The sequence below is a fragment of the Chiroxiphia lanceolata genome, chromosome 2 (genome assembly GCF_009829145.1).
Source record: "Chiroxiphia lanceolata isolate bChiLan1 chromosome 2, bChiLan1.pri, whole genome shotgun sequence".
NCBI classification, from domain to species: Eukaryota; Metazoa; Chordata; class Aves; order Passeriformes; family Pipridae; genus Chiroxiphia; species Chiroxiphia lanceolata.
This window is the reverse complement of record NC_045638.1, coordinates 5,909,327-5,924,417: the sequence shown is the minus strand read 5'-3', so window position 1 is coordinate 5,924,417 and position 15,091 is coordinate 5,909,327. Positions and strand designations below refer to the sequence as shown.

General features: G+C 41.5%; 1 protein-coding gene across 1 annotated transcript in view; it reads right to left on the bottom strand.

The window, feature by feature from the left end:
* The window catches only part of TRAPPC10 (trafficking protein particle complex 10), a 42,271-nt gene extending 31,128 nt beyond the window's left edge, over positions 1-11,143 (bottom strand). The window contains exons 1-3 of the mRNA XM_032679191.1: positions 10,843-11,143; positions 1,592-1,673; positions 767-902 (exon numbers count right to left, since the gene is read on the bottom strand). Of these exons, the coding sequence (XP_032535082.1) occupies positions 767-902; positions 1,592-1,673; positions 10,843-10,921 (297 nt within the window). The 5' untranslated portion in view covers positions 10,922-11,143. The remainder of the gene's footprint in view (positions 1-766; positions 903-1,591; positions 1,674-10,842) is intronic.
* Between the last annotated feature and the right edge of the window lie 3,948 nt (positions 11,144-15,091).

Below are 15,091 nucleotides of genomic sequence, written 5' to 3'. Positions count from 1 at the left end.
CTGTTTTTTTCTCACACGGTAACATAAGTTTTTGCACCTTCTGCACTGCTCAAATCTTAACCTGTTTAAAAGCTTTTGCATGAAAATAATCAGAAGAAACCACTTGGCATCATTTGGCATTTTTTTGGTTTCTCGGTTGGTTTTATACAGATAAATTCAGGTAATTCTTAAGGCTGTTCTGGGTACTTTTTGATTTTTCATCAGATGTCACCTGTGTCCTTCAACTGGATAATTAATTCCTAACAGAAGCAAACCAAAAACCAGTGAACTGTAGATAAATAGGATTAAGACATTCCAAATCTTGCCCAGTTTAGATTGCTGACATGTGCTAATACCTGACACATATACAAGATGGAACTAAAGAAAAAATACATATCTTTACATTTCAGTGCACGAACAGATCATAACTGAACTGCTCTGGCCACATTTCTGTATTATGAAACAAGTGCACTGTGCTACTGCAGCAGCACACTCTTAGATCCTGGGTTTTTTTATGACAAAATACTGAAAACAGGTTATTCAAATGCCTGTCCTCTTAAGTGTCAAGTAACATTACAAAGAAATACTGCTTATGGCAAAAACTACTCAAGCTGACTAAGTTTTGTTTCCAATATTATTAGGTATGTAGGCTTATGCAATGCAGACAATTGTTTTGACTTTCTGCTTGTGCTGTCTGCTATTGTCATTTGATTTTCATGCTTATTTGAATAATTGCACTTTTAAATCTTGAGTCCTCGGTTTTTCACCATGTTTTCCTGATACTTACACAACATTCTGTCCAATAAATATGAAGAAAGGGGAAAGTCAAAAGGGCCTTATTCCCCTCTTTGGGTAATAGCTCCTCTTTAAACTGAACAAAGTTGGATTCTAGATGAATCATCTTCGGAGCACGGCCATAAGACCTACAAAGTTTGAAAACTGATATTAGTGGACGAGACACACACAGCAGAATACAAAAATGAACATGTATTTTGGGGAGGAGAAATAAACTGAATTACTCTGGTATTGGAAAGTCACAAACCACGCTTACTGCAGTTTGTATAGAGTTAACTAAAATTTGGTATCACTTAGAATGTGATAGAGGCTGCTTTTGGAAGAACAGGAGCTAGAAGCTCTCCAGTTTTCAGTAAGAGATTTTCTGTGTCTTTAGGACAAGTAGAAAATACTAAATAAGAAAATTCCCCAAGTATTTTTTCCAGTCACAAAACACTGTGCCATACCAAACTTCCTGAAGGAAAGTATATCTAATTCCACACAAGTTCTACCTATATTCTCCTGAAGAAGACAGCATGTCACTTCCAGAATACAGCTGACAAAGTACATCAAAGCCCACCAAGACAAACCCACAAACCACAAAAACAAGAAGAGAAACACAGTATTACTATCATTTTTCTTTTGGTGAAGTTAAAGGGTTTGAATGATCATCCTGAAGTGCATAACACTGATTATCTAATTTTTCCAATTTCTTCAAGTCACTTGCTCTATTCAACTCAATTTATGGTAACAGTTTCTCAGAACACAACAAATACACTCCTACTCAAGTTGAAAAACACACACTGAAACAGTATCACAGAAAAAACCTTAAGTTTACCTCCTCCATTCCATGGGTTCTCTAGGAAGCTGCTGAGAAAGTGTAGGATACAAGGAAGTAAATAAATTCTGATCTCCAGCACCTGAAAGTGAAAGGCATTAATCTATTAGCACGTGCAAATTATAGAATATATATGAGTATGTTATACTCCTAATGCTTTGCTGTTTCAATAAAAAACATGTAATTTTGTCTGCTACGTGGAAACTGGAGTCCAGCACTGAACTAGATTTTTTAAAATCACATGCTCTCATGACCTAATACAACACTTTTACCAGGCACATGATACATACACTGTTATAAACCTCCTATTGTGATTTTCCACAGAGCTACATAATCCATATACCAAAGAGGGTATCATTCATATATACAGCTGGTCCAACTCCAAAAACTAAACAAGCAGCTCCTCAGCCAGAGTCATTGGCTAAAAAAAAAAAAGTATAATTAAAAATCTTCAAGAATTTAACCTTCCCATACTAGAAGGCTGCTTAGACAGTGGCTCACATCCCTCCTGTAGCTGCACCTACCCTGAGAAAATTGGCTTTAGCACATGTTCAGTGCTTTACTGGATTTGATCCCTCTCTCCTCATTATTCTGGGGCTGCTGTCAATACAAAAAAACCTCCCTGACCACCAGGCTGTTCTTGAGGCCTCAGAAGTGTGAGGTCTGGCCCTACACTGACACACAGATCTGTGGTTAGGCTTAAATCACTCCAAACAACTACATTGAAGACACCACCCCTGCAGCAGCTACTTGTACACACGAGTCAAAACAAAATGTAATGTCTACCATATGAAAAGAACATATTATCAGCAGCCTATTCCTAACAATTCTTAAATTCTGTTGCTTTCCTTTGGGTATAGGAAGGATGTGACAAGGAAAAGACAGGCTTAAAGTATGTCTTTCCAACTTCTGATGGTTATCAGCACCTTTGGCAAAGAGATGGCAAACTATATATAATGGTAAACTCTGGAACAAGGTATTCTGTCACACGTGTTTGAATCCAAACTGACCAGTTGACTGTACCCAAGGAGTCTTTATGATACTTATATAGAAGACATGGCATTGGATGTCTGGCAAAGACACACATCCAAATGAGAAGCATGTCAGGTCAAAAACACATTTGCCACTCCACTTGCTCTTAGTTCTAAAACCTGATGTGTCACATGCCCTCTCTGAATCTGGGAGAATGAGGATGTTTAATGGCACTGTTTACTAAATCTCTCATGTGCATGTTCCCTTCGCTGTACTTCCTCCTTATTGCCTCATCTCTGGCCAGCAACATCCTCCTCTACCAGGCTGCAATTTAATTCCTGAAAAATCCTTTATTTCCTGAGCTGAAGAGCTACATTTTCCAATTAAGAATTTAACAGCCATATAGGCAATTCTGCTATTTCCTGGTAGTTTTCCACCTGTTTCCTTTCCACAATCATGTGCCATTGTACAGAACATAGAACAGGAAGATTATCTTCTCATCTTCCTGTGGAACTGGATGCTACAGCTGGAGAAGTACCTGAAATCCTTTTTTCTCCCTCCCACCACACAATCCCACCTCCAGGCACACAGCCAGGCATTACCTCCACAGTACTTTACATGCTTTAGTTTATCTTGGAAATCCTTTCCTAGTCCACTCACCTTTTCTCAATTTTCTCATATATATTCTTTTGATTGCCTGCATTAGCATAATTCTATCACCACACAGCAAAGTAAAAAAAAATATGAAATTTACAAGTCTGATTAAATGCTAGAACAACCAAAACCAGCTCTTCTGATGTCTGACCACATTAACTATTATTCAACAATACAATTTCATATACTAGCTAAAAAGCCAAATAAAAACAAAAAAACCACCACTCAACTATTCATGCTTTAGCCTTGTCTCTAGAGAGTACTTTTCTTGACTCTTCACCTCCATCCTGTCTGAATTAAGTGTACCTCACCCAGTATTATTTAAGACTACAAACAAATGCCTAAAATGGATACTGAAACAAGTGTTAAGTCAGATTGTTAATGCTGTTTTATACCAAGTTACACCTCTATGAGCAAGGCCATGGAGAACAGCCTATTGATTTGCAACTCATTACTGCCCACAGAAAGTGAAACACGGCTTAGTGATTTAGCAACAGTTTGATGACCACATCAAAACGAGAGCCCCTGAAGCCTCGAGCCTGATGGAAAGAACAAACCACGTTTTTTACCCTCTGGAGCATAATAAAGCATTCTGTCTGTACTGCACCTAAAAATTCAATGTATGCCACAGAAAACGCCACAATTCAACATCTTAAATAAAAAGGACTACTCCAGAATACAGAGGAACTACTAAAGGATTATGTTTAAGCACTGTGCTATTCCAGACAGCCACGTCACATTATCAGCTTAAGAAAGGGATATTCATTTTAAAACCAGTCAATTTTTCCTTGTGTGTTGGGTTTGAAGGCATATAAAATACACATAAGAATGTGTTTTATGATCAAGGCAAAGGCTGTCCTCTAGGATTAGAAGAAAAAAGAGAACAGACCTTCAATGCAAAACACATTGTCTGTCTTTTGAACACAAAGCAAACGCCGCTACCACATATTATCAACACCCAAAGGGCTGTAACATTTCAGGTTCTGCTCAACTAGACCTGCTATCTACTGTAATCAGCATGTTTGAGCTGCTCAAGTCAAGAACACTAAAAATGAAGTTATCAGCAGGCAACACTAACACAGCACTGACACGGGACCAACATCAGGATTAGTAAGTAGCAAGGACTTGTATTTGACTGAATTCTATGAATTATGAATAAAACACTCCAAAACCACAAGTAACCCTGGAATTCGAATTTACAGCAAACCCCAAAAGCCTGCACAAAAGTCTGAGAATTGCTTCAAAGATTTTGCTGTAGGTTTCTTTGTTGGGTTTTCTAGGGAGCAGGGGGGAAGGTTGTTTTAGCTGGGGGGGAGGAGGTTGGAAAAAGAAGGAAAAAAAACCCCATATGACAACTCAACTGTATCACAGCAAATTCATTTCAGTGGATGTGAGACCTAACCCAAACCATTCTATGACTGTCAGTAATGGGGGAAAGCTGCCCCCAGCCAGAGTGTAAGTGACAATCAGATACAACCAAAAAGGAAAAGGAAGGATGTGCATTTATGGGAAAGAGAAATAACTCTGGCATACTATCATAACTAAAATCAAGCACCCTTCTAAAGAAGGGGTTTCTTCTTTTAGAATCAACAGACTTAAATAAGACCTAAATATCCAACTGAGATGATAATTAGGGAGTAACACTGAAGTGTCCTCCTTTAACACTTAAAACACAATTAGAAGCGCACATCTTCTGTTTTATTATATTAAATTTGCCTAATAAAATTATTTTATAAATAATACTATAATTCAATTTAATAAATTTATAATATTTCAAATTTATATATATTTTATATTACTATTATGAATCTGATACATGTTCTGATTGCTTTATTTTAATATTTGATTAAAGGGGGGGGAAGTTAACCCATAGTCTGTGGGGCACCAATCTCAGCTTTTAAGCTATGTATCTCTGAACTAATCTGCTCCCCACCTGCATGTCAACACACAAACCCCAAATACAGAAAAAACACAGTACTTCTTTCAGGGATGCCATGGCAAGTGTAGGGTGCTTCTGTACGTGAAGTGGTAACACTAACACACTAATATTGAAACAGTGATGTTCAAGCGTTATACATTAAAAAGAAACACTTCTGGAGACAGAGAAGAAAGGACAGAGAACCTGTTTCCTTTCTTGCCATGTTACAAAGTTCAGAAGGCACGGCCTTTGCCACTTATCTAAACACTTCACAAACCATGGGCGGAGAAGGGATTGATCAGAGCCCTGAGGAGAAGCTCGACGTGACCCGGCAATGTGCCCTGGCAGCCCAGACAGCCACACATGTCCTGGGCTGCATCCAAGGAAGTGTGGCCAGCAGCTCACAGGCGGTGATTCTGCCTCTCTATTCCACTCTGGTGAGACCCCACCTGCAGTGCTGCATCCAGCTCTGAGGCCCACAATGTAAGAAGGACACATGGACCTGTTGGAGCAGGTCCAGAGGAGGCCACAAAGATGCTCAAAGGGCTGGATCACCTCTGCTCTGGAGACAGGTTGAGAGAGTTGTGGTTCAGCCTGGAGAAGAGAAGGCTCCAGGGAGGCCTTAGAGACCCTTTCAGTGCCTAAAGGGGTTCCAAGACAGATGGAGAGGGACTTGGGACAAGGGCATGGAGTGACAGGACAAGGGGTTTCAAACTGAAAGAGGGCAAGGTTAGATTAGGTATTAGGAAGAAATTCTTCCCTGTGAGGGTGGTGAGGCACTGGTACAGGTTGCCCAGAGAAGCTGTGGCTGCCCCTGGATCCCTGGAAGTGTCCAAGGCCAGGTTGGATGGGGCTTGGAGCAACCTGGTGTAGTGGAAGGTGTCTCTGCCCATGGCAGGGGGTTGGAATGGGATGATCTTTAAGGTCTCCTCCAACCCAAACCACTCTGTGACTCTTTCCTCCTTGTCTTTCTCCCTGACATTTTGGTAGATCACATCAGTGCAGCCATCCCCTACTTCCCTCTAGCCCTGTCTAGGACACTTGTTCTGCTGTGAATTTGTACAGGAATGATCAAAACCAGAATGACCTTATTACCACAACTCCCCAGCAGTACTCTTTGCAGCTGTCTGATATGAAAGAACCATAAAATATTGACATTTTTCAGTTTGATACCTGCCTAACAGCACCTAAAATCCCCAATAATCCATTTTTTTTCCTAACAGATTCCAAACTTCTTAGATGCTTAGAGGTTTTGTCACTGTAGTATCTGAATATCCCACAATGATTTTTTTTTTCCTCTAGAGGAAATTATCCCAACCCACTAACTACATAGGCAGTGTAAAACAAAAACTCCTGAGGTCAGATGACTAAAGAAGACAAATATTTGCCTTTGATAGCAATGACAAGCCCAGTCAACTGAGATAAAAGGCTTTGAATACCTTTAAAAGAGCTCGGTGCTAAGACTACACTTTGGTGTGGGTTTGTTTGTTTTTTATCCCCAAATATCAGTCACAGCTAACCTTTCTGATCCCACTTATTTTTCCTCTGGTAAAAAGTCCTACTATGAATCTTTTTTTCTTAACTCATTAGCCTATTATAAGTGCATTCTACCTGAAGTTCTGGAAGGCTGGTGGGGTTTTTGTATTTATATCTTTTAAAGGTCCTCTCCCCCCCAGCCCAAATTCATATTCAAAAGGGGTCTAAAACCCAAAACACAACACAGCTTAATTGCTATGTAAAAATCATAGCTGATTCACTAGGAGAAGAAAATCCTTTTAGCAAAACTTTAATGCTACACTACTAAATCACTAAAAAGAATATGTTGCTTCTTCTCATGACATATGTAATCAAATATTTAAGCACAGAATAATGGATCAACTACACGATAGTTATGACTTATAATGCAGACAGGAGTTCTGTTTGAGAACAGGGAAAATCCATTTATAGGATATAGTTGTTTAAATGGTTTCACTAGCAGCAAATCATTATAATCACTTGGGCTACATCCCACTTCTTGTTGGCACATTTTTTTATTACATCTACCTACTAGTAACAGAAGAACTTCTGAATCAAGCTCTTCCAGTCCCAGAACAATATTCTTTAACTGCTAGCATTTATTTTCACCACAGAAAGACACAAAATTCTTTCCCTACCCCTTATTTTTATTAACCTTTCTGCTTATGCTGCTCTTGTAGATAATTGCAAACATTTTCTGTTCTCAGGCCCACAATGCTTTTGCTGATGGTTTTGCTCTTGCTGTATCACAACACACTCTTAACATGGACCACATGACAGCAAAACATCATCCCAATTTCCTCCAAAGATTATACATAAACTTCCTTGTGCTACCACAGTGTATTGACAGTGAGAGCAAACATGCAAACACACAATACATAAACAGATACTACAAGCTGAGAAAGAATATTCCACAACTGCATGAAGACAATGACAAAAGAACAGCTTGGTAGGAAAGCTCAGAAAAACCTATTAATTACTTCATTTAGCAGGATTGTCTTTAGTCTTCAGCCTCCTCTTCATATGGATAGACAGAGCTAATAATTTAAGTGCAAATCAGCTACATAAGGATGAGTTCTTTGGTTGATATATGCAACAACATTATACTGAAGCTCCAAAGACCTTCTCAAAGTTTCAAATAGGCCTCGTGAGAAGGAAGCAACATTGTTTGGGTTTCCTAGGAAAGCAATCTGCATTGTTTTAAAGATTATGTCAAGACAACATTGCCCAGAAACTACTCGAGTTCAAGATGTCTGATGCAAACACTCAACTTGCCTGTGCAAATAAAACAAAAAAAAAATTAATGATGCTAAAAATAATACTTCTACAGCAGTGAGAAAGCTAGAAGCTGACTCAAAATGCTTTGTAAGCTCACAAGGTCTGGTAGCAATGCAGATAAATTGCTACAAACTCGAATTGAGAGTTTGCAAGGTAACGTGCCAGAGAGAGCAGAACCACAGCTGGACAGTGAAACTCCCCAGTGGGTTTACAATCTAGCAAGACTGACAGTATAAAAAATTTGACTCGAATTAATTTGGAAATGAGTCAGCATGGCACTCAGTCCTAACTGACAAGAATGATTTAATACTCTGGGATGCTTCCACACTCTGAAAAGGGGAAAAAGCAACTTCACAGCAACTTCCTGTGAATATACTACTTCTTCCACACTTAAAAAATACGGTGGTCTGTTTGCCTAGAGAAAAAGTCTCCAGAAGTTTTTCAAGCCTAGCTGACTCCTGTGAATCTGAAAGCTCTCTGTTAAAACCACGGAGTTTTGCCTCTAATACAAACACCATAAATACAAGGCTAAATCACCTACACACAACTGATAAGGGCAGAAAGATTAACTTACAGTACTAACATGAAAGAAGTAGTGACAAAAACTGCATTTGCAATTGGCATCAAATATCCCAGACACGTGGAACCTGCCATTTTTTTTTCCATAGGCCAAAGCCTGTACATATATAGAGTGCTGAATTCAGGATTGTACCAATATAGCAACTAACTGCTGTTACAATACAGCCTAATTCACAGATTTTAAAGCATAACTCTCTTTACCAAAGGAACATTCCTTTCAGAGTACTGTTAAATTTATTTCAAGTAGATAAAAACATTTGTTTACAAACCAACTCTGGTATGCACAGTGCTGAAAAGAAGTTTCATTCCAAACAAAATTCCCCTTTCAGTTCTTCCTTAAGAACAAACCCTAAAAATTAACAGTATCTCATTAATCTGACAGATATTAATATAAATCTTGTAGCAAAAGGAAATATTTATGTTCTGAAAAGCAACTTCACTTAATCTTCATTCTCCCTTCATATAATAAAAAACTAGCCATCTTCTCTCAGGTCTGTTTTCCCCTCACATGCACCTGCTGGATGGGGCAGTTATTCCAGACAGCTCCAACTGCCTGGAACCACAAAACAAAAGATAAACTGTATTTGTTGAGCAGCTTCTAATATCCTGGCTTTTTATGTGTTTTCTAACAAACCAATGCCAACTCAATTCTTCCCCTGAAAGGCCAAGCTTCTTCATAAATCACTGGCAATATAATGCTTAGAGGAACTTTCCTTCAAGTAAGTCATTTTTGTTGAATGCATTAATTTGAAATACTACAGTCTCAAAGTACTAACTGCTTGTACTTTAACAGACTAAAATGTTACTTATTTAAATCATAGAGGAACAGCAAGGACTGACCTGCACCACCATCATCTCCCCCTGCTACACTCACAGTGACTCTTCAATTCTGAATACAGCATAAAGCCAAAAAATTTAAAAGGCAATTCCCTCACAGCCTGAACAGCAGCACAAGACCAACGAGGAAGACAACAATATCCTCCAGATGTTTCTGATATGTACATTTTTCTGACTTGAAATCTGAAGTGAAATGGATTTCAAAAACAGGTGAGCAGAAAAGGTTCAATACAGATATTATTCACTTCAGTGTATAAACTGCATCAAAAAGAAAGAGAAAAAGGAAAAAAGCAAAAAGTTTAAGAAAAAAAAGGCACATTTATAAAATAGTCTGGAGAAAACACATACACAGAGTTCCACAACTATACAGTTACAAGGTTACAGTTGGATACTAGTTCTAAATAAGGTCTAAGACCTTAATCACCAATAAAAGCTCACTCCATAATAAGACAACACACAACTGTGAAACAGTTTCTATTTCACAGGCACATAAAGCATTCCCAGCGTTCGAGTGATAACATGCAAATACGTAGCTTGTTACATTATCGATGGAGATGCTTTTGACCAAGAACAGCCACTGGTTACCCACTGTTAAAAAAGAAAAAGCAGAATTCTCTGTGCTGATCATGTTACTTTTTTATTAACGGTGTTATAGACATAGTTAGAATAGAATGGACTATTTCAGCTGGAAGGGACCTACAGGGATCATCTTGTCCAAGTGCCTGACCACTTCGGGGCTGTCCAAAACTTACAGCACGTTGTTAAGGGCACTGTCCAAATATCTTTTAGACACTGACAGACTTGGGACATCAACCACCTCTCTTGGGAGCCTGTTCCAGTGTTTGACCACAAGAAATGCCTCCTAATGTCCAGCCTAGTTCCCGTGCTTGTTTCAAGTGAACTTTGTGTGCATCCCTCTGTACCTGTAAGAGCACAGGGGCTCATGTTTTGCACCAGGACCTGCCTCCGATATCCGAAAGAGCTAATCCATCGCTGGAACCCCGCGATCCCGTTTGCTAACTGAACTGCCCCAGAGATGAAACCCAAGCAACAGTAGTCAAAGATTAAATTATAATGTCACTGGGAATCCATCAGTGGGATCACCCCAGAGGATGCCTCGCCGCTCGTAACTCCTCTTTACCGCCAGCAAAGCCGCACAAACCTCGCCGGCAAGAAGTTTGGGGTTCAAGATTTATCGCTATATTCCAACCTCTCCCCCCAAAGCACCTGTAAGCGTGACGCCCGGTTTGTTATTTACTGCAGAAACAACCCCAAGTTTGCCCACTGTCATTAAAAGGGGGAGGGACGACACCACAGAAGAGACAAAACCCGCCATCAGATCCCCTTGTAGGGGGGTGGCGGCCGCGGCACCCGGAGCTGCAGGAGACCCCCCAAAACCTGCCACCACCGCACCCCCAGCCCCGGGGATGCCGCCCCCAGCCCCGGGCCCGGAACGGGCACCGGCCGGAGCCCCCCCTGCTTCCCCCCGAGCACTCACAGGTCACGATGGGCTTGTTCTCCATGGTGTAGATCACCGGGGGCTTCTCCCTGCCCTCCTCCTCCTCGGCGGGGTCCATGAGCGGGCGGGGTCGTCAGCCCCGGCTCCCCCGCCCGCCCGGCGCCATGGAAACCACGCCGGGGGGCTGGGACGGGACGGGACGGGACGGGGATGATGGGGATGATGATGATGATGATGACGGTGGTGCCGCTGCCGCCGCCCCCCCTCCCGCCTCCCCCCACCCCCTTCCCCGCGTCCCCGCAGCGCCGCTCCGGAGGGGAAGGCGGGCGGGAGAGACTCATCCGCTTCCTGGATCACCGGCCAGGCATTACCGCTTCCGGGGAGCGCCGCCGCCGGGAGAACCCGGAAAAGGGGGGAATGCAGCGCGGGGCTGGAGGGGAAGCGCGGCCCGGGGGACGGAGGGTGCCCTGACACTGCCGGGTGCGCCGAGGCAGCTGAGGGGCAGAGCCCCCCCGGTCCGCCGGCACCCGGCACGAACTAGGAGAACCACAGGATTCTTAGGGCTGGAAGGACCTCTGGAGATCACCCAGTCCAGCCCCCTGTGCCGAGGCAGGGTGACCTGGAGCAGGTGACACAGGAACGCGCCCAGGTGGGTTTGGGATGTCTCCGGGGAGGGAGACTCCACGCCCGCCCTGTTCCAGCGCCCTCGGCGCAAAGAAGTTCTTCCTCATATGTTGAGGTGAAGCTTCTTGTGTCTTAATTTATGGCCGTTTCTCCTCATCCCGTCGCTGGGCACCACCGAAAAGAGCGTGGCACCGTCCTCTGACACCCGCCTTGGAGAAATTTATGTGTGTGGGTGAGATCCCCGCTCAGCCTTCTCTTCTCCAGACTAAACAGGCCCAGCTCCCACAATCTCTCCTCGTACGAGAGATGCTCTTTAATAAAGGTGAATCTTTGCTTAAATTCGTTGCAGGGCTTCTCTTGAGGCTCTGGTGGACTTTGGGCAGTGGCCTGATGCTTGTAAAGGGGCAGAGCCCCACGTCTGGGCTGCTCCTGTGCCCCAGGGCAAGGAGGGGTGTCTGTGACACCAATTTCCACAAGTGGATTTAAGCCTCTGCTCACCACCTTTGAATAATTCCCCTGTGGCAATGTGGAGTTACCGTTTTCTTCTTTTCTGCCCAGGTACGGAAAAGGAACATCCTCACAGGAACTCTGCAGCATGTTTCGTCCTTTGGAGCCTGTGACATTCCCATGACTGTTCTTGGTAGTTCAATGGAAGTGCATTAGGGATTATGTTTTACACTGACCTCAAATACTTCAGGCACTTTTGTTGCAGGCCACCTTGAAGATATGCTTTAGAGATCATAGTAAATCAGGCTCTGTAATTCACTAATGTAATTCACTAGTCAGATTCTTGGAGCATGGAAACCATGAAGAAGAAAGGGTGAGGAGTTGTGTGTATGGAGAGTGAGCGCAGAGGGAGGATTACAGGGAAGAGGAAAGAGCACACAGCATGGGCAGGTGAGTAATTGGAGGTGAATGAGATGCAAGTGCAAAACTGGCTCGTTCAAAGGAGGCACAATCATAAGTATATTTACTTTCCAGAGCAATGCATAGCATTTAAAATGTATAAGTGAATATGGCCCTTGAAGTTTAAGGGTTTATAATGTTGGGGTTTTTAATGCATAGAACTAATACCATATTACATTTCTGTTGGGTCTAATTAGTTGTATTAGACTTTGGTACTCGTAAAATTGCCCCTTGTTTTAATGTAGACTGAGATGCTACTCCTTTGCCTTGGTTGTCTGCAGTTTCTTCAGAATCAAGAATCTCAAACTTAGAGGATTTACACTTACTATCTTAAATAGGAATAAATAACATATAGAAGAGCATATTGAAAGTAGTCTACCATAGGGGGTAAAAACCACAAAACCCACTGCATACATGTGTAAACCCAAATGAAGTCTAAAGTAGGACTATAAATAGTCTGTATATTAATCATAACTCTTTATTGCACAGTGAAATTGTGCACAGGTGGTTTGGGTGTTCAAGTATTTACAGAAGTCAATTTGTTTAGCATTTTCTTGCAGCAAAACCTTAACCATGTTTTCTAGGCTTACAATGTTGTTTCAAGTATAATTACAGCACCCTTGTAACATGTTTCATCCTGTACTGCTGCTGAACATTCCAAGTTCTGTCTCTGCTGTTTTACTTTGGGGATTAATGGTTGTTTCTAATTCTTTGAGTATTTTCGCTAACATTTGCACAGAACTTCTCTTTCACCTTGGTTGTAACAAGACTTGTTTCCTTGGCACAGTTAAATACAATATTCCTTACAAGGCCAAAACTTTAAGACTCTTATCTAGGACAATAAAATGTTATATCTGATTTTCAGGTTTAGATGAGCAGCTAGACACTAACTTTTTTTTTAGTGCTGTGGGAGTCAAGACATATCGTGGCACAAATTTGTTTTTAAAATGTCGGCACATACATAATTTTACAGTAGAGGTAATAAATTTGTGGCAAATACATGATTTACTAAAACAGAAAAGAAAAACACCGTTATATGCACATGCAAAAAATCATAAATTCCTCAGAGTAACTCCAAAGTAACTCATTTTATACATCTGTCAAATGGTCCTGCACAGTCCTAAAAATCACAGGCAGGGAAACAGGCAAACCCAAGTCAAATGTGCTTATCTCCTTTTGTCAGAGATTAGAGCTAAAGTCCATAGTTCATTGGGATTAACGTTTTAATCACCACTGAATTTGATATATATTCAATTTCCTCTCTAGTTCATCTTCTCCCCTGACCTCCCCTCCCAAAAAAAGGAGACAGACACATTAATATAGGCAAGGAGATTTATAAGACTAAGGAAAACAATTTTTCACTTTGTTCTCAGGTGTTTAATTGCCAAAAATACTTGAAAGTCAATTTGACAAGGGAGTAAAATTGACTGGTCTCTGATGGAAAAAGTAGATCTTTTGTAACAAACTAGACAGAGGAAAGAAAAATAAAGCATTTGGAAATTGGAACTTGGGCAATTTTGTGCTTTTACCTTGCATTTTGAAATGAATGGGTGAAATTTTTCTTTTGGGAAAAATGTGGCAAAGGGAAAAAGGGACCACTTGAATGGCAATTAGAATTTTTCCTTTTCCTCTTGCCGTTAAACCAACAATGTCTAAAATACTCTCTTGTCTCTACTAGAAATCATACATGGCTTAAGTGAACACTCGTTTTTTATCCACAAAGATATTATAGACACCAAGCCATCATGGTGCTACAGTTCTCACCAGTTTTTCAACCTTACATGCTTGGCAAGATACAGTTTCATTCCTGCCTACAAATCAGTCTCTTTGGCCAAGCAATTGGTGAATTCTCTTCACCAGTTCAGATTGTTGGGTATCAGGTGCCTGAAACTTTTTTTGTAGCCACATTAGCAGAGCAGAATTATAGCTGCCCTTTGAATGAGGAGTCAGTCAGGGAGGAGGAGCTCAACTTGAGGTAGTTTATGGCCAGACAGAGCCTCTACAAGTGCTTCTTGCAGCATTATAATTTCTATTCCAGCCATAGGCTTAGTGCCCAAGTAGGTCACGGCTGGGATGGATTTTGACTTTGAGGCACAGTATAAAGGAGTAGGTTAATCTAGGAGGCATCTGTATGGCTGCATGAGAAGACTGCATATATGTTACTGGAAGAGTTTCCTGGTATCCAAGCCTGTGCATCTTGTCTTCCTCTGGATTTCAGGTTGGTTTGGACAGAAGTGCACACCAGGAGTTTCTTCTCACCCCTACTCCACAGTCTGGCTTCTGTGCAAAGGCATCAGAAGTGTGCTGGCTGAACAGAGGTGTAGCACACACCATTGACTCCTTGGGTGGGTATTTACAGGAACAGGATTCTGGGTGGATGGCAGCACACCAGCAGGAAAGGCAACCTCAGAAAAAACCAGACTCTCTCTCCCAAACCAAGGCACACAAACTCACTCCTGACATTTGAAAATGCAGACTCCACACATCACACTGACTTTGTTGAACTGCACTTCATCAAGTGTCTCAACAGCAGTGGGTGGTGTCTACTCTCCCAACTTTGTATGTGCACTCTGATCATGCAGCCACGTCACTCCCCCCTCATTTCACAGCTTCTCTCTGCAATAGCATTTATAAGATACTGTAGAGAGTTTAAGATTTCCTCCATCAAAATTTTGCGTGGTTGCAGTTGTTCTTCTGTAATGTTTCGTGTTATTGATGAGTTAGGAGATTTAAACACCCAATGGTCACTGCCAGCAGG